The sequence below is a fragment of the Etheostoma cragini genome, chromosome 13 (genome assembly GCF_013103735.1).
Source record: "Etheostoma cragini isolate CJK2018 chromosome 13, CSU_Ecrag_1.0, whole genome shotgun sequence".
NCBI lineage: Eukaryota > Metazoa > Chordata > Actinopteri > Perciformes > Percidae > Etheostoma > Etheostoma cragini.
Genome location: NC_048419.1, coordinates 23,402,237 through 23,427,028, shown reverse-complemented (window position 1 = coordinate 23,427,028; position 24,792 = coordinate 23,402,237). Strand labels below are relative to the sequence as shown.

The 24,792-nt window shown below is 43.1% G+C and overlaps 3 protein-coding genes across 4 annotated transcripts; all 3 read right to left on the bottom strand.

The window, feature by feature from the left end:
- Positions 1–351: 351 nt before the first annotated feature.
- On the bottom strand, positions 352–6,371 carry tbl2 (transducin beta like 2). The gene is made up of 7 exons (XM_034889129.1): positions 6,092–6,371; positions 5,206–5,327; positions 4,612–4,796; positions 4,063–4,214; positions 2,801–2,927; positions 1,924–2,076; positions 352–968 (listed from the first exon to the last, which is right to left on the bottom strand). The coding sequence occupies exons 1-7, from the start codon at positions 6,216–6,218 to the stop codon at positions 506–508; spliced, it is 1,329 nt and encodes a 442-aa protein (XP_034745020.1). The 5' UTR covers positions 6,219–6,371; the 3' UTR covers positions 352–505.
- A 938-nt stretch (positions 6,372–7,309) lies between these two features.
- On the bottom strand, positions 7,310–20,367 carry pom121 (POM121 transmembrane nucleoporin). Of its 2 annotated transcripts, none has more exons than XM_034889124.1 (13): positions 19,760–20,367; positions 19,008–19,217; positions 18,474–18,623; positions 17,424–17,504; positions 17,110–17,281; positions 16,934–17,022; positions 16,775–16,854; positions 15,669–15,799; positions 15,484–15,583; positions 14,899–15,168; positions 12,519–14,390; positions 10,299–10,400; positions 7,310–8,757 (listed from the first exon to the last, which is right to left on the bottom strand). In XM_034889124.1, exons 1-13 carry the CDS (start codon positions 20,329–20,331, stop codon positions 8,657–8,659), a joined length of 3,930 nt encoding a protein of 1,309 aa, XP_034745015.1. In that variant the 5' UTR covers positions 20,332–20,367; the 3' UTR covers positions 7,310–8,656. The 2 variants fall into 2 exon arrangements, with proteins under 2 accessions (XP_034745015.1, XP_034745016.1); XM_034889125.1 differs by having other exon boundaries at positions 15,669–15,790.
- A 405-nt stretch (positions 20,368–20,772) lies between these two features.
- Positions 20,773–24,417, bottom strand: LOC117955025 (G protein-activated inward rectifier potassium channel 3-like). Its single transcript, XM_034889128.1, has 3 exons — positions 24,182–24,417; positions 22,187–23,381; positions 20,773–21,034 (listed from the first exon to the last, which is right to left on the bottom strand). The coding sequence occupies exons 1-3, from the start codon at positions 24,371–24,373 to the stop codon at positions 20,841–20,843; spliced, it is 1,581 nt and encodes a 526-aa protein (XP_034745019.1). The 5' UTR covers positions 24,374–24,417; the 3' UTR covers positions 20,773–20,840.
- Positions 24,418–24,792: the final 375 nt, after the last annotated feature.

Sequence of the window (24,792 nt, the reverse complement as noted above, 5' to 3'; positions counted from 1 at the left end):
TGGTCTAGGTTGTTAAATATATTGGAACAAATTAATACATTAATACATATACAATTACCTGTTGATCAACACTTCAACCTCCCACATCACACCTGTGTACGTTGCATCCTGGACTATGATTGGCTTCCAGACTAGAAGTTAAAGTCAACACAGAGAAACTTTGAGTAGATGAATGTGAAAACAGTCTTCAGGTGTCAACTCTGCACAAACATTCTGCACAGTGAAATTCAAACCCCCAAGAGAAGGAACAACAAACAAAAACACATTTCTGAGTGGAAGAAAATATAAGAGAACCACAGCAGGGCTCACACTTACGACATTACTGAACATGAATCAGGACAAAAAGATGTCAACTCATATCATTTTATTTTTTCCATAAAAAGATGTTCTTTATTAAAACTGCATGCAGATTTCAAGATCCGCAGACCGGATCATGTAGTGGCAGAGGGAGAGTTGAGTTTGCAAAACAGATTAGCAGTCAGTGAGACACTATCCCGATCTTCTTTCAGTCGCTAGGAGCAGCAGCTAGCACAGCGTCCAGGGTGCTCTGAGCCTCTGTGATCTGCTTCTGCAGTCTCTGCTTCATGGCCTCGTTCTGGGCCTTCTTCAGCATGTCCTGCATGTCTCTGATGGCCGCCCGGTAGCCCGGGGCATTGTGAAACACTCGGATGGCCTTGTCGCCGCTGCACGCCAAGAAGCGGCCGTTAATGTCAAATCTAAGGTCGTTGATCTCCTCGCTGTGGACGCCGTGCAGCTCCTCCTCCAGCTGCCCGCTGGCGGCGTTGTACAGAGCCAGGTTACTGCCGTCGCTGATGGCCACCACCCGGCCGTCTGGAGACAAGGCCGCCCGGCTGCCTTCAGATGACACACAGGGTACCGTCTTCAGCAGGTAGGGGTCCTGCTGCTTTTTGTACTCCACATCTGTGTTCCACAGCTTCCACGTACCGTCTTTGGAGACAGTCACCATTCTGATCAATGAATAAGGATAGACAAAAACACAATGAGTGTGTTAATATGCACACAAATATTACACTATTATTCAAATGTAATATTCAGAATTTGATTAAGGTCATGTAAACAGCATATTCCGTTTGGATATTTCCGAATAAGGTCTTTTTTTCCGAATATAGCATTTTCCACTTAAAACGTGTGATTTTAGAAGCATTCTTTGGACATGTACATAGCAAATACAGTAAATGCATCTCAATCAGGGTTTTTACCACAGTTTGAAACAGTTTACGGCCTCTTGTACTCAGACCTTACTGGTCAGGTCTGTGTGTTGCTATGGTTTTACACACAACTACACAGAATAATTAGTTGTCCTACTCAGATTCTAGTCAGAATATGAGCCTGATACTTGCTACATTGAGCTGTGATTATGGGGCGTGTTTCAACCAAATCAGGAAAGAAAATGCTTCTGCACTCAATTGGATAGACGTACAACCAATCAAAGAAACGGAGTATGTGCCCTATGTTGAGCCACGCATAGTTGTCAACAGAACTCAACTGCTAGCTACCGCTGATGTTAACGATTAGCCGACAGCCTTGACAGTTTGGAAAACGCTAATGTCACTTAACATCCATGTTACAGGCTTCACAGCACACATCCCTCCCTCGGCTGTATCATAAGATATTACCATGGATGTATTAATACATTGCATGGTGAATTATACCCATTAGCTATATCCATTATTACAGCTGCAGGACCTCAGGAGAAGTCATGTGAGCACGCACAGTGCAGGGTGACATGGAAGGGCTGCAGGCTGTATTATATGTCATATTCATCGTACAGACATGAGTGTTATTAATCTTCTCGTCTAATTCTCGGCAAGAAAGCCAATGGGCAACCTTCCCAAAAAGCCAAACTCTTCCCCCAGTGAGCACCTCTTTGGCTTCGTACTGTAATCAGAAAGCCTTCATTACCTGTGAGAGTCATTGGAGAAGGCGAACGCGTGAACCCCTGCAGAGTGGCCCTTCAGGTCAAAAGCTCGCGCCACCTCTTTGAACTCTCCTCCCTTCCCGAAGACAACCTCCCACACCTTCACGTCAGGAGTGAAGCCACATGACGCTACAAACCTGAGAGAGACACAACACACACAATTACGTCTCCACTTAAATCCCAGAAGACTTCATTAGTTGTTTTTTTCTTCTGAAGGAGAATCACAAGTAGCCTGAGCTGTATTCAACAGGGCAATAATTATGAAGCCAGGATCACTGTTGTGATGTCACGGGGTCCTGGCGTCTTAAGGCGTTTTTCCATTACATGGTACCTGCTCGACTAGACTCTACTCTACTTTTTTGGGTTTCTATTATAAAAAAAGTCCCCGGTACCTGCTAACAGGTACTTTTAGTCCCACCTCTGTCAAGGTTCCAACTGCGTCATCATTGCTACCGACAAACAACCCGACATTTTTAAATAGTTTAGCCAGCAGTGGTTTTTTTCTCCATCAATAACAGTCATTTATTACTCAAAAATAGATGTAATCAATTAATTTTAAAAGTGAAACAAAATGTAAGGAAAGCATACAAATCCTGAGTACCTTCTGAAGTACATGTATGTTGGGTAAAAACTAACTTGTACCTCAAAATTGAAAATGTCAACTTATTAGGCTAAATATTAATATAAAATCGGACTAAAACTCCACACAATACTTAAGAAAGGAAAACTTTGCAAAAATTGATTTTTGAAATTACGAAGTATTTTTCTGTTTATCAGTGTTCATCAGTTGTAAGACAATAAAACATTTTTTAAAACTTGCAAGGGTAGGGGAAGATCCCCATTTGGCGGGGTGGGACTGACCTGCCACATGGGGAGACGGCAGCATAAGAGTTGGTAATCTGGTTAGTGTTGATAGAGGCCAGTACCTCTCCTTTCAGGTCCCAGATGTGGATGCAGGTGTCGGTGGAGGCGCTCATGATGAACTTGCCTGTGGAGAGGAAACATAGAATCAGCCCATCTTGGCATTTAACATCTTTTGCGGGGCATTTCGAGATCGAGATCGATATCGAGAGAGAGAGAGAGAGAGAGAGAGAGAGAGAGAGAGAGAGAGAGAGAGAGAGAGAGAAAGAAATGAAAGCAAAGCTTTGTTGTTGCAGGAGACATTCAGCTATTACACAACTCCGGGGCAGTTTAGTGCTTTTTTGTTTTTTACCCTCAAGGTGTTTGAAGGTTTCTTGTGTGTGGATATTCCGATTAATTGTTTTATTATTTTGCCTGTATGCCTCCACATCCCCCTGATTGCATACAAGCTTCTCCTGACAACACGGTAATTTCTCTACTGTGCGACAGAAAGTCGCGTGGTTATGACACAATCGTCTGTTACGGGGCCATAACATGAGATCCAAGGTGATGGAACCTTTTCTCCATTGTTGGGTTTCTTTAGAAATAAACAATGTACAAATAGTCTTTAAAATCTTCAGATGTAAAGTTAATTGCTGTCAAAGTGACACAAAAATGAATGACAGTTAATGGAATGCTAACGGCGGGTGATGGCTTGTTAGCCTACGAACCTCCACAAGGGAGGTACGCTTTTCGGATGCTCACTTACCCCCTAAGCGTCAACCCCTGCCGCAGCCCAAACACACTACCCTTATTCAAAATGGATGAAAAGACCTGCGTTTTTGGCTGGACTGTCTGACGGTTTACACAGCCTGTCTGAACGCGGCTGAACTGTGGACAAACTAGAAGACCTATGAAAGGATGGATTGGCAGACAGGATCTCGGTGTGCAGCTTCAGTCACACAGTAGACAACTCTGCGTACCAATTTTATCAACATAACTACGAAGGTTACATATTTACGTGCCGTTTAATAATGTTAAAAACAAAAGTCGTGTTGTTAGCTGGCTGCCCAGTCTTGTGTGCAAACTAGAGCGAGCAAATAAAAACTTAAATTTGATGAACGGTAAAATACCAAAGAAGTAACAAATAACCATAAAAACATTCACCCATCGTTTCAGGGATACATTGCAAATAAAAAACTCTTTACTGTACTTAATACTGACTTTAACATACTAACAAAAACTACAGATCAACTTGTGACTTTAAGACATGTTGTGTGTACCTGTCTCTGCGATGCCAATGTTGAGGATGGGGCCCTTGTGTTTCTGTGGAAAGTCCTCAGAGGCAGCTTTGAAAGTTATAGTGCCGTCTTCCTTTTTGATCATTTTGAAGATTCGAATGGTATCTCCATTGGCCAACCAGGTGATGAACGCCCTGCAGTGAGAAGGTAAGAGTCAGTGAAGGAGGTGAAGGTTATCATGTCATTTCTGTTTGAGAAACACAGAATTCTGCTCTGGTTACGTATGTTACTAGTTAGTGTTTTATTTCACCAAAAGTTGTAATATGCACAAACATTTGAAAATTACAAAACATCCTGATTCAGAAAACAGTCTGTTAACTGTCACCAAATCAAAACAGCTGATGTGGAGGTGCAGCAGCTCTTGTTGTGTTGTTTGTTAGAATTTAGTCAAATGAGGTCACTCTGTCATCACTAAACCTTCCTTAATCTCTCATTGCATATTAAGGTGGAGGACCTAGTTTCCGGGTTCACGTCAGTCTGGGTTAACCTTAGGCTGTTAGTGCACAAGTACAGTAAGAAAGAGGGGGAGACCTGGAGTCCGGGCTGAAGCGGACAAGCGTGGCGTGATCCAGCTCAACATTGGCCCTCAGACACTTGTGTTCTCGCTCCAGGAAGTCCTTGGTGCTCCAGATCCGAACGGTGCGGTCGTCAGCGCATGACGCCAGGTACTTCCCGTTACTGCTGAAATCCAGGCACGTAACGTTGGCACTGTGACTCTGAAAATATTACAAATACATGCTTTATTAGGTCTATCTAGATAAAACTAATGCATTCAAATACAACATATTATTACTGCAGATGTGTCCCTGAACAACAATCCTCATAAGTTCTCTGTGTGTGAGTGTGTTCTTGTTTAATTATATTCGTTGGGTCCAGTATACTTGGGTGGGGTCCAAAATGCTGGACCCCACAACTTTAAAGGGCTGTTTGAGAACGACTTGGTTTTACGATTAGTTAGGGTGAGGGTGAGGGTAAGGGTTAAGGTTAGGCATTCAGATGTGATGGTTAAGGTTAGGGTATGGGGCTAGAGAATGCTTTATGTCAAGGACAGGTCCCCACAAAGATAGTGTCACACACGTGTGTGTGTGTGTGTGTTTTACAGTGTCATTGTGTGTTCCAGTTTACCTTCAGTGAGGCTGCCAACAGGGGATGACTGAAAGTGTGCTGTAAAGCTTTATCCTTACGGCTGCGCTGCTTCTCCTGTCTTGGTTTCTTTGAGACAAGGCCCTTGGCAACACTGCCTTCAGCTGGGAGACAGAACACAGGGCTATTCATTTGAATTTATTAGACTCAGATCTGACTGACTTAAACCTCAAGGATTGTCTTGTCACGCTCTACGTTGTAGAAGGTCTCTGACACACAGGACAACACAGGAAGTGATGGACGCGTGATGACAGATTTTGCAGCTTGGAGCATTTGGTAACAGACAACAAAGCTCTGACATTAAAAACAATAAGACACAGCTTGACATGTATATAAACATTATGTGTTGTTGATCGTTGTCATGAGTATATGAATTCATATTCTTTCTCTCTTTCTGCCCTTTCAGTTGTCAGTCTGGTCGAGCAGCGTTTTGTTCTGCATGTAAAACAGAACAGCATCCATTTGTAAAGATGACTCTCTACAGCCTAAAGGCAGGGGTGAGGCTCGAAAATGGTCAAAGACAAATCATTAAAATGTTATCTACGTTTACATAATTAATAGACAACGACTAGACATGAAGCAGTCAGCCCATTTACCCGTCAGTGTAGCGTTAACCATCGCAGTTTGGCCAACGACAGGTGACAGCTGCTCAAAGTTGCTTTAGTTTCTGTTAACAGCTTCGTAAGTCATTTTAATAATGACTGAATAATTAATGAATGAACGAACGCGTGTCAATGACCACAGAGATGGTGACTCACCACCGCCCCCCCCCCCCCCCCCCCCCCCCCCCCCCCCCCCCCCCCCCCCCCCCCCCCCCCCACCCCACCAGTCATAGCTTCAGCTAGAGTTACGTTAGCTTGGCTCTTACCGGTAAACTCCGCCGCTTGCTCTATTTCCTCTCTTATTTCTTCTTTCCGTCGGCCCACCGCTAATGCGACCAGAATAACTAGTGCACCCAGTAACAAAGTCAAGGCAAACAACGCGGCTACCTCCATGTCGAAAGTTTTCTGCCACGTACTTTGCACAGCTAACGTCTACTTTACTCAGTACACACTACCATGGGGGGAAGGCGCATGCGCCAAAACCTTTTTCTTCCGCTATCAATATCCCGCACCACCTGCCGCCACCTAGCGGACTGGAGGCGACAGATCGGTAATCTAAAATGTATTTATTTTAAAATATAATGGAAAATAGAAAAATTGTACACAAAAATGGCTGCTAATTAACAGATCACAAAAACAAAAAACAAAAAAGACATGAGCTGTGTCCCAACACCAGACTACATACCAATTCTGAGCAGTTTTTTGTACTGAACGTGTTCACACTGAAAAAGAAGAACATTTAATTATATTACGTGTGTACTTCTACACACTAAAAATAATTTTTTTAGCTTGTAGTTTATGGACCGTATTTTGCTGGTGGGTAAACGTGGACCTCCAGACACTGGCGCCTTTTGCCTGCATGTAGGGTATCCCTCCCCGATGCGACTTGGGTGCAGATTTGATGTAAAACGGTTTACAGCATAACCTGTCATAGTGAGATTTATAAAATCCATGAAATAAAACTTCTCATTACAAACAATAACTGAACATGGGAATCTTTTCACATTTTAACTATCTATAATTGTTTGATTGCTAACATTAGCTCAAAATGCCACTCCAGCCTTTGATGTGTTTGAATGCTAGCTTGTAGCTAAGCTAGCAATCATTTCAAAAGCGTTTTAGCTATGGTTGTTTGATTTCTAACATTAGCTAAAAACTCCCTTCAACTGACAGCCATTGTTGTGTTTGATGCTAACTTGTAGCCAGCAGTGAACAAACTTTGTTAAGTAGGTCCATTTTTACTTTGACATCACAGACGTCTCTCGTTAGCATCTTGTATGCTACTTGTCGCAAAGATTAAAATTCACATTTTAACTTGTCGCAAAGGGACGCTTGTGCGACTTAAATCTGCACTTGACTTACATCGGGGAGTGACAGAGGGCACCATCAGGAATCATTTTACCGCAACATTTTTTCCATTTGCACATTAGGACACAGATGGGCTTCCATAGGACACAGATGAACTCCAGTAGAAGAATGGGACCTTTAAGGGTTAAAATGTGTTCTTGTTGGAAAATCCACATCCATAACGGTTTTATTAATTCAAAATTAACCATCAAAAATTGCATCATATCCAGCGTACTTTTCACAAGAAGAAGAGGTGATTATTACTGAGAACAGAAATCATTGATAAAAATAACGTGGAGTGCCGACATTAATGGTTTACTCTAATGGTTGTTTAAGAATTTCTGTAATTCCCAAGCAGATGAGGGTTTCCAATTTGACATACTGTAATTTTAGTAAGTCTGATGTTACGTTAATGTGGTATAATCTATTTTAACAGTGATATATTCAAAAGTGGTGATAATGTGTTGCTTTGCAGATGTTGAAACACTTGCTGTATTTATTAAAGGTACATCTGCATCAACAGTAACAGTGAAGGTAAAACTTAAATCTATCTCATCAATCCTGTCAGATTTATTTTCAGTGAAGTAACAGGGATTCAGTGCCTGGAGTAAAGAGGTAGTTTGGCACAAACAAACACAGAGTCTTTTCACAGGCATGAAGTTGAAGAATTTGCTTTGGTTAAGAGTAGTCATCCTAATCAGATGCGGACCTGCTAATTACATCAGTGTTGGCAATCACAATCAAAAAAGGCCATCCATGGAGGACTCTGGGAATGCTTGCAATGACAAAAAGTAGGAAACAAGAACACAAGGGTCGGCACTAACTACATTAAGACATTTACTAAGTCACCCTTTAAGTGCAGAAACACGTCATTCACTTACAGGGTCAGAGAGCCAATTAAAAAAATAATTTAAAATGCAAACGTATCATAACTTTACATTTACACTGCAGAGTTGTGTACCTTATCTGAATCAACTGTGCATGTCACCCTATTCAGACTTATTCAGATAACGTACGCAAATATTCTCTAACATACGAACCAGCGAGTGCTCCACGTAAAAAAATAAATGTTTGAGCCAAGGCTCCATGTCTTTGCCGGGCTCAACATTCTCCTTAAGACAAACCGATGCGAGTGTCTACATACTGTAAAGGAAAAGAGAACTTTGGATATGCTTTTGTTCGGAATCAAACTATTCAATTGTCTTCTCTCTCTTCAAGTATAGTACATTGTTATGGATTCTGTCTCCTCCCTGCTACATTCCCTCGCCAGGTCATGTAGTCATCCAGACAGCATTAACTCAGCAAGCTGGTGTGCTCTTTCTAACTCCTCTGCAAACAATGTTTTGGGCCAGCTCAACCCACTAGAGGAGGGGAAGGAATCAGAGGGCTTGGCGGCCAGGTTGGGGGTGGGGGGGGTTAGCCAGATTAACCATAGCAGCAACAGCTGAAGTCCTCTGAAAGTGGTGTTGGACACAAGTAGCGGGTTACTTCTTCCTGGTGTGTTGCCTCCGCGCCTGCAGCCTCTGGCGAGCTCCAGATGGCTTTGATCCAGCTCCAATAGAGAAGGAGGGAGTTGCCGGAGACCCTGATGATAAAAAAAAAAGAGAACCGATTAATGTCATTTCTAAGGATTGACCTAACATTTATTTCTACTTCTAACATTTTTACATACGGCTTTACAAAGGGCTGCACCCAAATTTTCCAAGTGAAACCATGTCTGGTTTAGGGTTAAGGGGAGCATCCTCCTGCTCTGCTTACTTTTCTACAGATCACTCTTCTTATTACCACTGCAGTTTGGTAATAGTAAGATAATGCTTGGTGTATAAGTTTAGACAGCCATGCTGTTTTTCTCTGCATACAACCGCAGAGAAAAAACAATGCTTTTACTCAAAAATGAGACACAAGAATGAGGGTCCAAAACCACAGTAAAAATGTTAATATAACATGCAGGAGCAAAAGCCCCAAAAATTTTTCCTTCTTCAAATGTATGCTCTTTTCCTCAATCCATCGGTTTAGCAAATTTAAATATATCACATTGGTACTACAAAGTATTGGTTCACGTAAAATAAAACTGTGCCATATTTCAGTAGCTGAGAGTAAGCTTATCTGTCCTCTCTGTGTATTGACAGAGAGCAGAGGTCCGACACGCACAAAACTGTGTCAGCTCTGCAGTTACGTCGAAGTCACAGTGAGTCACGGCAATGCCGGTAAAGTGGTTTCAAGTGTGGTTACAGTTTTTCAAAACTTCACGCAGACACCATTCACTGTGACATGATATTAATTGCGAGCCAAAAGTTAAACTTTCTCTGAGACAAGGGGGCACAACAGTGGTTTCTATGCCCTGGGGACTGACTGACAGGCCGAGGTTGTAAGGCACCTTTCAGCAACAAGGCAATTCAAAGTGCTTTACATTAAATATTAAAGAGCAATTAAGAACAGTCATGATGAAAATAAAACAGGCAAAAGTATAATAACATGCAAATACAAGAATAAAAGTTACAGTGAGGAAGAAATATTTTGGGGGGAATTGCATAGGGAAAGTACCGGAAAAAAGTATTGTTATAGTTAAGTTAAGTATTAAGTATTAAGTGTTAAGTATAGTTGCCCGCTGTAAGCCTTTGGTATCGGTATCATGGCCAAATACTGCATCTTGTGTTAATCCCAGATGTGGCTGTGCAGGTGACCATAGAGAAAGATCTTTTTTTCTTGTTCTTGGTCTTTTCCTTTTGTAACTCTGTGGTTCTGAGTTTTACTTTTATGTTCCTGTTTGACACCCGCCTTAATTCACCGCTGTGAAGTGTTTTCAGCTGTGAAGGGACTCTGTCAAGTTCCAGTCATTTCCAGCAGCTGTGCCCTCACATTTCCACTGGCAAACCAGCAGGAAGTTATGATTGTGAAGAAGTTATGGATTGCAGGGAGAAATGGTACAAGTAGAGTGTGCAGCTCTTCATCCAACTGCTGCTGCTGCTGCTGCTACTACTACTCCTCCTCCTCCTCCTCCTCATCATCACATTTTACCTCACTGTATAATGCTGTGGAAAAAACACTCAGCATGGCCTGACTAGTCGCTCAGGGCTCAGCTAGGCTAAGGATCTACCCCTATCAAAAAACATCATTAGGACCTACCAAAAGGAACAGCGTTGAAGCCTTGGGCTGGAGTTCCAGGACTTCCAAAGGGAAGTGGACCAGCGGCAGCAGCACTCTGGCCAAAGGATGGGGTAGACGTTCCTGCAGAGAAAGCAAAACACAACTTGATTAAAACAAAGAAAAAACATCTAGGGATAAATGACAGGGACAATGAATTCTACTGGGGACAGAAACCCAGACCGGTTCTTGAAGCAAAATATCAGTTTGCCAATACAAACTGATATTTGTGTGGATAAAGATGAGTTTCCAATTTTCCCAATCACCGTTTATCTATGTTTGTATGAACAGTTTTTTTTGTCTTGAATGAGATTAAACATCATTCATATAATTGTATCATCCTCATTTAGTCAAACAATTGTATGTTTGAATTTTGTTTTATTCATAGTGTTAAATCATAAGAGACGTCATCTCAGGACACTTTACAGACATAAGTGAAGACCTGACCACACGCTATAATTTACATACACCCAACAATTCCCTTTAAGAGCATGCATACGGTCAACTTTTTAAAATAAAAAAGCTATACTTTAACATAGGGCTGCACGGTTAATAATAATCCCAATCACAATTTTGACTTCCCACAATCAAATTTGCATGATTGCGCATTTCCCGTCCGTGTTATTCAGACAACAGCAGTGAGCATGCCACCGCAGTGCTAGTCGGTGGCGGTGCTAGTTAGCTTCTGTTAGCTTCTGTTAGCTCATGGGCTCCAGGGCACAAGTAATATTTTTCCTATTGGACGCACATAATGTTTTCGCATCCGGTGCTATGTTGTTTATATGGATATGGTTCAATTTTGTGTTACATGACCCATCTCTTCTGTAAAGCTGTGCCTGTGTTAGATCTCTCCACTACTCTCTCTCTCTCTCCTTTTACTCTCCGCGCCCGGCTACACAGCGGCCGCCGGTCCACACTTCTGACATTTGTCTACAGTTTTAATTGTTATTACAGCTGTATATTGTTAAGCATGAGAGGCAAACCTGTATTTGAACCAGTGTTTCCACTGGTAACTCTGCTATCGCGGCGGCCACGGCAAAGGACACAGAAGAAGTTATCGAATGCAACTAACTTCAGTTGGTAGAGTAACAGCGTGTGAGACGGAGCTGCTGGACCTGGACCTGGGCCAGAGATGGGACCCATGGCCAGAATATCATAGGACATAAAAATGCAGCGCAGTGGCGATAGACATTTTATTCAAACGACGTGTGTATCCGCCGTTCGACCCATGCTGGACCCGTTCATAATGAGTCTGAGCCTATGTGACAATAAAATTAGTTTTGGTTAAAATCAACAAATAATCGTGATCACAATATTGATCAAAATAATCGTGATTATCATTTTTGCCAAAGTTGTGCAGCCCTACTTTTACATACTTATTTCTGCTTTGTTGTTCCGTAAGACAGTGATTTTCTTCCAGACCAGTTCCTTGGACTTCTAGTTATGTTTCATATTGCAATCAAATAGACTAAAAATGTAAATGAATGGTTTGACACACATCGTACTGGAGTAAGAGGCGGAAAATAGTGCCATCTGCTCTATTTAATTGACTGTTTAGAATTGATTCAGAATCAAATTGTGAAACCAAGAATTGAAATTAGATCAGGGTTTCCTGCAACTCTTTGCTGTTAAGGCGGCCGCCCAAGCACCTGCCGCCTTGACTACGTTTGATGACTGACTGACAAGCTGAGGTTGTAAGGCAAGGCAACTTTATTTCTACCACACCTTTTACCAAAAAGGCGATTCAATTACATTGCAGTTAAGTTAGTTCTCAATTAGGTCAATGTTGACAACAGGGCAGGCAGTTTTGTTTCTGGATTTAAAAAAATGTATACATATATCGGCCGATAAATCAGAATATCAGATTTCAAAATCACCAAATAATTGTATCGATATCTGCCTTTGGTCAGGCTCTAAAAAAGGGACCTTTGATGGTTGATTTTATTTGACCACTAAAAATAAAAAATGTGAAAAAAATACTTTGTCATCCCTTAAAATATAGAGTATAACATAAATAGTCATGGATGGCACAAAGCTCAGTCTTATTTCATCGTGGTCTCTACCATTGTGATGCCTTAAATGACATTCCCTATTAAGTTTGACTAATTGCAAAGACAAAATTGTGTATCTATATTGTTCAGAAATGTCACTGTGGCTTGGTTTTATATATAAACAAACAAAACAGTTGTTTTTATTCCTTACCGAAAGCTGGTTTGTCAGTAGCAGCAGCCCCAAAGTTGAAGCTTCCCATCTGCGGTGCAGGATTATTGGCAACTGGTGTTCCAAACTGGGGGCATGGTATACCAGCACCAAAGTTAAATCCACTGGGTGCTGACGGAGCAGGCCCAGAGGGAACCTGTTGAGGAGCTGCACTGCCAAACGCGAAAGTGGCTGAGGAGGAGCTCTGAGTCTGTGTGGCCGCACCAAAGCTCGGTGCAGCAGAGGGTGCAGCTGTGGGACCAGAGGTGCCACCAAAAGCAAAACCAGTGGAGCTCGCTCCAAATGCTGGTTTAGCTGGGGTCCCAAAACCGGCTGCTGTGGTTACAGCAGCTGACCCAAAAGGGAAAGGGGGTGGGGCGGTGTTAGAGGCAGGTGTGGATGATGATGCTCCGCTGCCTCCGAAGGTGAACGGTTTTGCCGTTGCCGCTGAGGAGCCAAAGGTTGACTGCGTTGCCGCTGAGGAGCCAAAGGTTGACTGCGCTGCCGTGGAGGAGCCAAAGGTTGACTGCGCTGCCGTGGAGGAGCCAAAGGTTGACTGCGCTGCCGTGGAGGAGCCAAAAGTTGACTGCGCTGCGGTGGCCGCTGAGGAGCCAAAGGGTGACTGCGCTGCGGTTGCCGCTGAGGAGCCAAAGGTTGACTGCGCTGCCGTTGCCGCTGAGGAGCCAAAGGTTGACTGCGCTGCCGCTGCGGAGCCAAAGGTTGCCGCCGCTGCCACAGAGGAGCCAAAAGTTGATGCCACTGCCGTTGCCGCGGAGGAGCCAAAAGTTGACGGGGCTGCCGTTGCCACTGAGGAGCCAAAAGTTGACGGGGCTGCCGTTGCCACTGAGGAGCCAAAGTTTGATTGTGCTGCCGGTGTTTGAAACGATGACTTTCCAAAGGTAAAGGTGGACTGGGTGGTGGCGGCAGCAGTAGTGGAGGCTGTGTTGGCCATGGCAAAGCCTCCAAATGAAGCAGTGGTTGTGTTCTGGCTGGGTGCTGCATGGCCAAAGGCAAATACCTTCTGGTTGGCTGCTTGAGGGTCTGGCTGTGTAGCACCAAATGCAAAGGTGCTGTTGCTGGAGGTGGTGGTAGCAGCAGCGGGCGCAGCAGCAGGAGCAACTGCAGCTGCAGTAGTGGTGGTACCAGTTCCGAACTGAAAGGTGCTCCCTGTATTAGGGGCCTGCGCTGAGGCTGAGCTGGTATTGGTTGTGGATGGTGCTGACCAGTTTCCAAAGAGAGATTTCACATCTGGCTGAGATGCAGACTGTGTGCTTGTGATGGAGGCTGTGCCAGTGAGGGTGTTGGTCATACCAGGAAAGACGGATGGTGTAACTGTGGTGCTACTTGTTGATCCAAACATTGAGGATGAACTACTTGAACATATGGTAGAAGCTGAGTTAGAGGTGGTGTAGGGTGGAGGCGGTCCAAAGCCAGCACTGGCAGTGGCAGCCCCAAAGATGGGCTTGAAATTTTGGGCAGGAGGTCTGCTGTCTGGGGCTAACGTAGCTGAGGAGGTGGTAGAGCTGACAGAAAAAATGGGCTTGAACCCTGAAGCCAGCAGAGGGTTGGTGTAACTGACGGATCCTGAGCTGCTGGCTGGGGCAGTTGCAGTAGCAGTGACGGGATTAGAGGCTGAAGAAGCAGTGGGGGTACTCATCTGGCTTGACAGTCCAAACATGCTTGTTCCTGCTGCAGGTGGATTGCTGCTGGACGCCTTGGAGAGCTGACCCAGAACCTGAGTAAAGGCAGAGGGCTGCTCAACACCAGCAGACGAGGACTGAGACTGGGAGGCAGGAGGGAGCTGTGGGGCAACCACTGAAGTCGAAACCTTCAGGGTTAGGCTGCTGGGTTGTACCGGTGTGGTTGATGCAGACACTACAGACACAACACAAAAAATTTATATAAAATGTAACATCAACTTCATTTGAAAATAGTAACCAAATAACTTTTTTTTTAATCACTCAATTCAAAAGCTAATTTATAATATAACAAAAAGAAAAAAACTATTTCTCTGTAGTTTTAAAACTTTAAGGTAAATGTAATTTATTGTCACATAGATGTAGCAAATGTCATTCTCTGCAATTTAACCCATCCCTCAAGAGAGCTGTGGGCAGCTATTTAGAGCGCCCAGGGACCAACTCCTGATCTTAGCCAGGGCCTTGATCAAGGGCACTGACTGGACAACCTAGTAGGTCCGGAAAGACCTGAATTTGAATCCAGAACCTTCTTGCTGTGAGGCCACAGTGCTAACCATTGGGCCACCATGCTGCTTTAACACAATAAAAAGTCACATCTTCTACAAGATGACTTTGTATAGGTTGTTTGTATTGCAAAGAAGACTTCAGAAATTTCCTTGAAATCACCTTTGGTTCATTGAACATACCTGTAGTTGTGTTGGCACCTGATGTGGAGCTAGCAGGAATGCTGATTTTCATTTTCAGAGCTTCCAGCAGTGGGTTGGAGGCTGCAGGTGCTGTGCCGACACTGCTGCCGGGGCTGGGATCCAGGTTGATGACTGGGATGGCAGAGCTGGAGGCTGTTGGCAGAGGAGCTGCCAGAAGGCTGCTCAGGGTGGTGGTGGAGGAGCTGGTTGAGGAGGAAGGCTTGGTGGAAGTGGTGGCTAAGGGAGAGACAGACTTCTCCGGCTCTGGAGCTAAACAAGGACAAATCAACCGGAAGGTAAGAGGTCAAGCCAGCCTGTCAGGTCAAGTCTAAAGGTTCTGACACAAACGAGAAACCACTTTAACATCATTTACAAAACAGTTAAAATATGTGATTTACTATATGTTGGTGGGTGGCAGAAGGATACAATTTCAAAGCTTAATTCAAGATGACTGGCAGACTGTCACTCTTCCAGCATTTGAGTCCATATGTGTGAATGAAGAGTAACAGCAAAGCATGACTCAAACAGTGAAGAAATTAAAGAAGAAGAATTCAATGATTTATTCCTCTCGCAACTTCCACTTACCTGGTGTCTCCAGGACCTTCTGGATCTTGCTGAGGGCAGCCTTTTTCTCTTCATCCAGGTCTTTCACAGTGATGGAGTAGCCCAGCTCTGGAGGTGGAGGCTGCAAATCAGCAGGCACCGGGAGTTAAGTCAAGAAATCTAGGTCACTATGACACATGACTGAGTGAAAATGTAGCACTCCTTACCAGAGAGATGTGATCGTCCCGGTGGCTGGACACCAGCTGGATCTTCCGTTTACGCTTCCCACCACTACCAGTGGAGTCTGTTGAGGTAGTGACCGGGACCTTGGGGACTGGAGTCAGTTTAGCTGCAAAACCATCAAATAAAAAAGATTAATTAAAAAAAATTAAAACTTAATCCGACTAAAAGACAAAACACAATGTCTACTTGAATAAAATTAAGTAAGTCTTTATATAACTCATTTATTCTGTCAGCTACATTCATTCAGTCACGGTGGACTCAGTCTTAGTGTCACAGCACATCCCTGTCCTTGTGTTAACTTACATACTTAATTCATACATACATAATTCCAGAGGCTCCCTAGTGGCAGAAGTTAAGGCGCTGACATTGAACTGCACCACCTCCGGTTCACATCCGGCCAGCAACTTTTTGGAATTGTTTACTTTGTTTCAAATGAAAACAAAGCAACAGAGTTCCATGCTATACATATTTTGAAATTTAAAAAAAAATAAGAAGACCATTGATTTACCCTGAGTTCTACTATCTGAATAATTACTGTCCGATCAGTCCATTCTTAGCTTTTGATGCCATTTTAAATTCACACAGTGTGACCAACAGCGTACCCATTACTGTACGCAGTACCCATTTCTGTACTTAGTACTCATTACTTTACACAGTACCCATGCAGTAACACATTGCAAGACGTGCGCCTTATGTCAACAGCTTAACACGGAGATGCTGCAGGTTACATAGGTTAGCTCCATGTTTGAAATTTTGATACAAAAATAGGTCTAGAAGTGATACATACAGTACCCAACTTTTGACTGGTACAGTGTGTGTGTGTGTGTGTGTATATGTATATGTATATATATCCCTTCTAGACCAATTTTTTGTATCACATTTACCAACATGGAGCTAATCTGAATGAATGGCTATGAAATTGTTGTAACTGACTGGGAAAAGTAGAATCATGAAGCTTTAACTATCAATTCGAAGGTTTTGTCAATATTTTACAGCCTTGCATAATCTGTTGCATAGAGCTGCACTTCTAAGCCTGAGGAAGTTTTTAGTTTACTACATAAGACATTCACTGCAGATAAATGAGACTTACAAGTCACAGGTGCCTTGTCGGAGGCTGTCTGGTCTGACCTCACTGAGGATGCTGTGCTGGGAGACTGCCCGTCGTCCTCTCTGGTAATTAAACTACAAGTTACAAACTGTGATGTTATCATACATGTGGATGACTAGCAAGAAACCAGCAGAGACATACCTGGCTCTTTTGGAGGCTCCCTCTGGAGTCTGAGAGCGAGATGATCCAGGGCTGGACAGAGGGGAGCTGGGTGCTGACCGCTTCTTCCACTGTGATGGTAAACATAGAGAAAAAGCTCAATAACTCCACTTTATCTGTGCGGCACAATGTTCTCTTAAATAGACTGGGTAAGCTACCTGGCTGAGGCCGAGTGAAGAGCTGTAAGAGCTCTGGATTGGGTTTCTCATGGTGCCTGGGGTTCCTCTTGGGGCATGGACCCCACTGCCAGAGCTGATTGAAGAGGTGCGAGACCTCTTCATAATAGAATCCTCCGCCAGTAAAGCCATACCTCTTTTCAGGTTTCCTGGCCTAGAAGAAGGGAAAGCATTTACACCTACATTTAGAAGGCTCCACTATACTTCACACAATGCTTTGCAGCATCAAATTCAGTCAGTAAAACTCAAAGACAAGATTTGACAGTATGTTCTCACATCAGGAAAGTTAAACTCACTTAGGGACCAGCTGTAATGGCATTCCATTGGGCAAAAGAGGTTCAAAAGCAGAGTGTGCACTTCCGCCGCTGTCGTTGCGCCTTGGGAAATGTAAATAAAGTCCAAACATTTGTAACAGTTCTACAGACAGAATGTACAAACCAATTCCTGAATAGCAGCAAGTTGGGATATCTTGATTTATATTATAACAGGAAGGCCCTTTTCCTACATGCAAGATTATAACGTTGCTGGCTGGCCTCACCATTTATTTTCTACACTGATAGTCATTCAGAAATGCAGTATGTTCTTTAAAATTAATGTTCCATAAAGCTCCATTCAGACATGACAGCAACATTGACAGAATTCTGTATCTAAAGCATTTATTAGGATTTTACTCAACTATGCAGTTGGCAAAAGTGAAAATAAAAGGAGTGTGCTCGTCAGATCATTACTGTGGTTGTACAAGTTTTGTTTTTTTGTTTTTTTTAAAGAGTCTCAGTTTATTGAACTGATTTTTCTTCTTCTTTGTGACGGCACTGAATTCAGACTCTTGCCAGTGGGAAAGTCATACAGAAACTGCCATTGGATTAACCCTACAAGGTGCATCTCTAAAAAGGATTTCATACAAAAATAACATAGTTTACCGTCTAAATGTTTTTTTGATGGATTTAAACTTCAATCAAGTGTTGATGCTTGCTTTGTTTGCCCAATGTGGTGTGTCCGTAATATTGGCCACGTGCACTGTAAACAAAAGCTTTGAACATTAAGACTCGTTTTTGCGCCTTGTAAAAAAGAAAGAAAGTGATGTGCATCTGGTTACATCATCAAGCAAAGCGATCAATAAAAAAACTCTCGAGGAATGGCAAACACAGACAACCAAAGCCATTTTTATATCCTATTTATATTTAGTTGTCTTGCATTGAGCTGCTGGCGTGACGACTGAATTTCCCCCTTGTGGGATGAAGAAAGTTTATCTTATCTGTTGGCTACCTTTCTGTAGCCTTGGTAACCAGACTACATTGTTTATTGGTAATCACTGTTCCTTCTATAGTCTCCTTTTAGCCTTGTACCTTCTTTTGCTTTTCTGCTCAGATGCAAAGCTTCTGTCCTCATCTTCAACTTCTCGCTTGCGACTATCCTTCAACACCTTGAGGACACTTTCTCTGGAGCAGGGGTCCACAGGGGGTCTAGGAAGCCCTGCACAAGTCAGATGGTCCAAACTAAAAACACAGGTGACAATAAAGCTGTGGTCAGTGTTAACAGTCAAAGCGCAAAAAACACAGAAGAGCACAACCCACAAAAACGGGTTGTACTGAGCACTGTACTTATGCCAAAATACAAGAAGATCCCATCAATATTATGTAGTCCAATAAAACACCATTGCTATCTATGCCATCAATAATCACTAAAATGATATCAAACGTTAGCTGACGAAATGTCACTGATAGCTTAAAGGCTGGATATGAAAAATAACCTGTTCCGAAAGCTAAATTTAAAATTAGTACACAGTAATGTAAAGTACAATTTATGCGGTTAGTATTTATTTAATATGTACAATCATAAAAACATGATGGCAGACTAAGTGTTGGCATAAATGTAGAGACCCAGGGGAGCTGTGGTAGTCTGGCCTGGCGATCTTCACAGTGACGGGGCTGAGGACGGCCGAGGAGTTACGAGGGCTACGGATGTTTTTCTTCATGAAGCCATCCCACTTGACAGGAGGTAGGACTCCCACTGATGATAGACCCGGCTGTTGCAAGGGATAGTGACGCTGGGGGGTGATGTGGAACCTGCCCACTGTGCCCGGCGGTTCCCTGAAGGAAAAAGAAAACAATATTACATCTTCTAAACAAATTACAGAAACTGCGAGGTACTCTTGCAATATGCTTAAATTGTCAGTTGTGCATGTTTGTATGACTCATATAATTTTTCTCCACCAAAAAAAAATTGGTATTGAAAAAAGTATCGAACATTGAATTCAAAGTATCGTAATAATATCGAAAACGTTCAACGATACACCGCCCCATGTATTTGATAAATGTATTAATATCTTGTCAATGAACCAAACCAAAACCAAACAGATGAGTAGTATTGATGTTTCCCAATTCTAAAATCTGTCATATCAACTAGAGGCCAAGTTTCCACAATGGCTCACAAGTTGTTAAAAACGTCTCTACTCAATATTCATAAAGAAGTGGCTACTAAATAAATGTTTTTTTTTTTTAGTAGCAGTTATGCCGATAAAGATTCTTACAACGGAGTTAATAATTACCGTTGAAACCCACCAAGAAATTGAAGTCCTAAGGGACTGAGAGCTGAGCTATGTTGATATAGCTTGGTTTGGTTATGAACGTACCCAGCAAACGACAGCCTCCTGTTTGGGGTGTAGACAGCATGGTTGGGTCTGGACAGCTTTTCCCGCAGCTGCTCTCGGGGGTTTCTACCTGATCTCGGCCTCCCGGAGTCGGCGGTTGGACTTTCGGGTTTCCCGATGTAACTCCCCATTAGAAAATCCCGCGGGCTGAAAAGAAACGAGTCACTTGCCAATGTTTCCCTCCGATAAACCCCAGTTTCAACAACCCTTCCTCTGAAGTTTCCCTCTGCCTCCGCGAGCTCGTTTCTGTTTCTGCCGCTCTTTCTTCTCCCCCGCGCGGCTACTGACACGCCGGTCACTCCCCAACCCCACAACCAGCGCCGGAGCACGGCTGGGACCTTCACCCCAGCCCGCGGATTGAGGCCTAACCTGGCGGGAAGCGGTTCTCCGCTGTGATAGTAACACACAATACAACACACTACAAGAATTAAGGTCGCGCAAAGAAAAGTAGGAATACTATACAGAGCGAGACTAACTACGCCTAAAGCAGAGAGAATAGCTAAGTGTTTCTCCCTAGGTGACATGGCGGCAGCGCGCCGCCGGAGGACTCTCATATCCCATCATGCGCTCTTCTGGCGCTTCTTCTTCCTCGGATTTTAGGGGGTTCGGCGGTTTTGTTTTCGGTCCATCAGCGCCACCTACCCATGGAGGCCACTGGCGGTATTGCTACAAAAAAATTGCCCTGCGGCAAACGACTCCGCCTTAAAAGCATTTTTCCCATAGGTCAAGGGGTAAAAAATAAATGATAAATGACAGCAAATGGACTTATGTTTCAAGATTATTTTTCCTCACAAATTTTTCGATTGCCCAGAAAGGACTTCAGACAACTGTGATCACCAGGATGTTAATATTTATTTAAACTCAACACAAAACATTTCATGATTAACATAGGGCCTAGTTTAAATTAAAAGCAAACAGTACAGTACATACAATAGAACAACATACATTAGGGCTGCTCTGATTGATATATATATAATATAATATATATATAATACTCATAATGTAGTCCATGATTGTTATAGTTTATCAGGGACTATCACAATCACTCTTAGCCAACATTTTTCTAAAACACTTCTTTTTCATTTGCTGTGGTGCTGTCTTTTGCACTGAGTGGGGACATTTGGACTTCAAAGGTTTTGTCAAATGCACTGTAATCCACACGAAACGCTCCTTTCTCCAAGGAAATGCATGACTCAAATCGGTTGCCCCAAAGGACTTCGTCCTCTGTGTAGGATGTCCTTGCCTGGCATGTCATACCTGCAACACAGCAAAGCATCAGGGTCGGGTAAATGTCACTGTATCGTGAAAAATAACAATTTCTTTTTCTACATTTCTGGTCTTCCATCCACACTTGGTCAACATCCTTAAACCAAAAAGAAAAGAGTTTTTTCAAAAACTGGTCTAAATTAAACTTTTCAAAAACACGGATAGAAGTTTCATACAGCCAGACATAACCACTGGGTCCGCTGTTGGTGTTCTGTATCTTAAATCTGCGATCACCAGACCCCACCACCTGTACCATATCAAATCTCATTATGTAGGTCTAACCAAATAGATTCAATTGTAGCCTAAAGTAAATAAAAATAAGTAATATATGATTTTTATATGGCAAGTGTAGCTAACAAATGTCATTAACAGATAACAGATGTTGAGCGCATTGTCAAAGTTCAAGGTTGATGTTGCTCCAGGACTACTTTTGGTATTTTTATGATAGCCTATGAAATACCAGTAAAAACCTGTTTGTATTGGTTTATACTGTTTACATGTTTCCAAAATTGAAACAAGCAAAACATGGCCTGAGTACTTCTGTTGCCGCCAAGTTACCCGATAATTGCTCAGAATATGCAGTACAATACATTAGTTCAAATATCACTGCATCTAAAGGTAGTCCATATTTCTGCATGAGATAAAGGACATAAGCAAACAACAGCTTTCTCAAGGTTCGCTCATTAGCAGTGAGAATGTGATTTAAACCACTTTTTGAATGTCTCGTGTTGGAATCTACACATTTTTACTCAATCTTGTCTCTGTCTCAAGTAAAAAAGACTTGGAGAGACGGGTGAAGACCACAACTGCATCATTAAATTGTCTATGCAGTGTTGGGTTTATGTGTGAACATTATTGCTGTGATTGACTGTAGCCTAAAACTTCCTGCTTCAAATACAACCATAACTTGACGTATTTTTAATTTGAAGTTTGTTGCCGTTTACCCCCTCTCCCCACTCCCTTAACACACACTCCCAAGAAAGTGAATGCTGGAGCCAGGAAATTCTGCCTTGATGGTGGTTTTGACTAGGTGGTTTTGACTAGACCTACAACACTGATGCAAAGTTTTGAAATGTAGCTGCATTACTATGGAGGTAAGCTTATTTGGAGGACAGCACTCAACTTAGAAATACTTCTACAAACCCGAAGCTTCCACGATGCCCTCAAGGATGACAATGATCTCGAAGGTCTCCCTCTTCAAACGCTCGGACCCCACCTCCCAGAAGGGGCTGCTTTCATTGATGATGTGGGTGATGGTCTGGGGTTCCACCAGAAGAAGCCTGTCTTGGCCACTGTCATAACCCAGATTGATTTCCGACTGCTCCAGTGGGATGAACTCGCCCTCCTTGGTCTGCCTGGATTTGATGAGCTTGGCCCTAATCTTGGCATCTACCATGTGACTTGCTCTCAGATCACCAATACGGAACAGCATGCACAGCTTCTCATCACGCTTACATATGACGCATTTCTTGCTGAAGATCAGCGTCTGCGCTCTCTGCTGTGGCCGGGAGATTTTAACAAACATGCAGCCAACCATCAGAGCATCAATAATGGAGCCGAGGATGGACTGGACCATCAGGAGCACCGTACCCTCAGGGCAGTTGGCTGTCACCATCCTGGAGCCATAACCAATAGTCCTCTGGCTCTCTAACGACAGCAGCAGGGCAGAGAGGAAACTGTCTACATTGTGGAAGCATGCCTTCCATAGTGGGTCGTAAACATGTGCAATGTCGTCACGCAACCAGGCACCAAAGAAGTAAATTCCACCAAATACTACCCATGTGAGAATGTAGCACATAGTGAAGACCAGAAGGAACCAGCAAAACTTGAGGTCCACTAATGTGGTGAAAATATCTGAGATAAAGCGACTTTTGTCTGCAATAGGTCCCAGATTGACCCTGCACTTGCCATCCTTAGTGACATAACGCTGGCGCTGATTGCTAGAAGGGACATGCAATGAGTGCTCGTCACCCAGCAGCTTAGAGCGCTTCATGTGACTCTGCAGCTTCTGGGCTGCAGAGATGGGCATGTTGCTGCTGCCAGTGGAGCATCTCGATTGCCACCTGGAGCTGAAATGCTTGAGGTGTCTGCTGCGAAGCGAACGCTGAGTCTTTGGAGTTTCCTCTACTGGTTCCAGGGTAGCTGAGTGAATAGTGTGCGGTTGGGGGGGCTCTTGCTCAGCCGAAGTCAGAGCTTGAGAGGACTTGCTGCAGGGACTCTGGGAGGGAGACGCCTCCTGAGGTGGTTGGAGTGATGAGTACTTTGCAAAGTTCAAGTTGTTGATGAGAGAGGCTCTTTTTGTGGTCATCATGGCAGAAACAGTAGATTTAGCTGTAGCCTGAAGGGAAGAAAGAACGCATATTATTTACAAAATATAAACATATGAAACCACTAAATGCATGACAAGTAGATTAATAAGCGATGTCCTATTAAAGGCTGTCAAATACTAATGCAACTCCAAAATGTAGCAGAGAAAGGTGGCTGTAGATATGGGTGATACAGCCATTGCACTAGAAACTGGGGGAAACGAGCATGGCGACTGTGAGGCTGAGGGTCTGATCTGTCCCAAAGGTGAGATGCTACTGGTGCTATGGTAATTATTGTCCGATATGATAATATTACAGAAATGTTGAGCTCAGTCCTTGGGGACTTGTCTTTGAACCAGAGGGTAACAGGTTCAAGTCCCTGTGCAGATCAAGTGCGGAGTGTGGACTGGTAGCTGGAGAGGTGCCAGTTCCCCTCCTGGGAACTGCCGTTGAGCAAGGCAGTTGCTCGAGGCGCCTGTGCATTGGCAGCCCCCTTGCTTTGACATCTCTCCATTAATGCATGTCTTGTTTGTGTATGCGTGTGTATTTCGGAAAACAGAGTGAAGCTACTCTATCTTTACCCACTCCTTCTCCCTCATTAAAATAATCCCAAATCTATCTCACATTTGTGAGTTGCAATCTGGAACGTAATTGATGGTTTCAAAACAAGTTCAAAATCATCTTGTAAACTCACGTGTTAAACTCAAATTTAAGTCTCAAACTTTGCACATACTGTACATCTCTTTGCAGTAAAGTTCAAATAAGTGAAGTAACAGTAAGAAAAAAACAATTTTGAATGGAGTTGGACATCCTATAATTTAGAAAGCTGTACCTTGCAGGTGTAAGGGGTGAACCGGACAGATTCCGACTGTGGTCGGGGCAGGTACGCCAGCAGGTGTTTAGCAGTGAGACGCTGCGTTGGGGGAACGGAGTTCCTGCGAGGCTTGATCCTGACCGAGCTCCCCACGTGACTGTTGCACTGACCGTTTTGTGTCTCTCTGTTGCACATCACGGTGGAGATCATTGCTGAAGTCCTCAAGTTGTTGACTTCTCTTCAGGTTCTGCCTCCGTTTGGGCAATAGAATTAAATGGTCAAATATGTCAGTTTTTAACAGTTACCAAAGCTTTTTCTGTTAGTGCTGCTTCAATACTTGGATAACTTACTGGTAATTTAGACAATGTTGGCAGCAATCAAGAGGTTTTGATTAAAACCTCTATGTACATATTTTTGTTGTTGCTCAAGGTCTTTTTATTGTTAGACTGTTTAAATTCATATAAAAATGCATTAAATGCATTTCTGCTCCAACAGAGCGCCATCCCTATTAACAGTATTACTGTACTGTTTAGTAATCAAAATGAATGTTTGAAATACAATTTTAAGAAACAAAGTCAATGTGACAAATATTGTGAGACAAACAATAAATAATATATGAATAAAGAAAA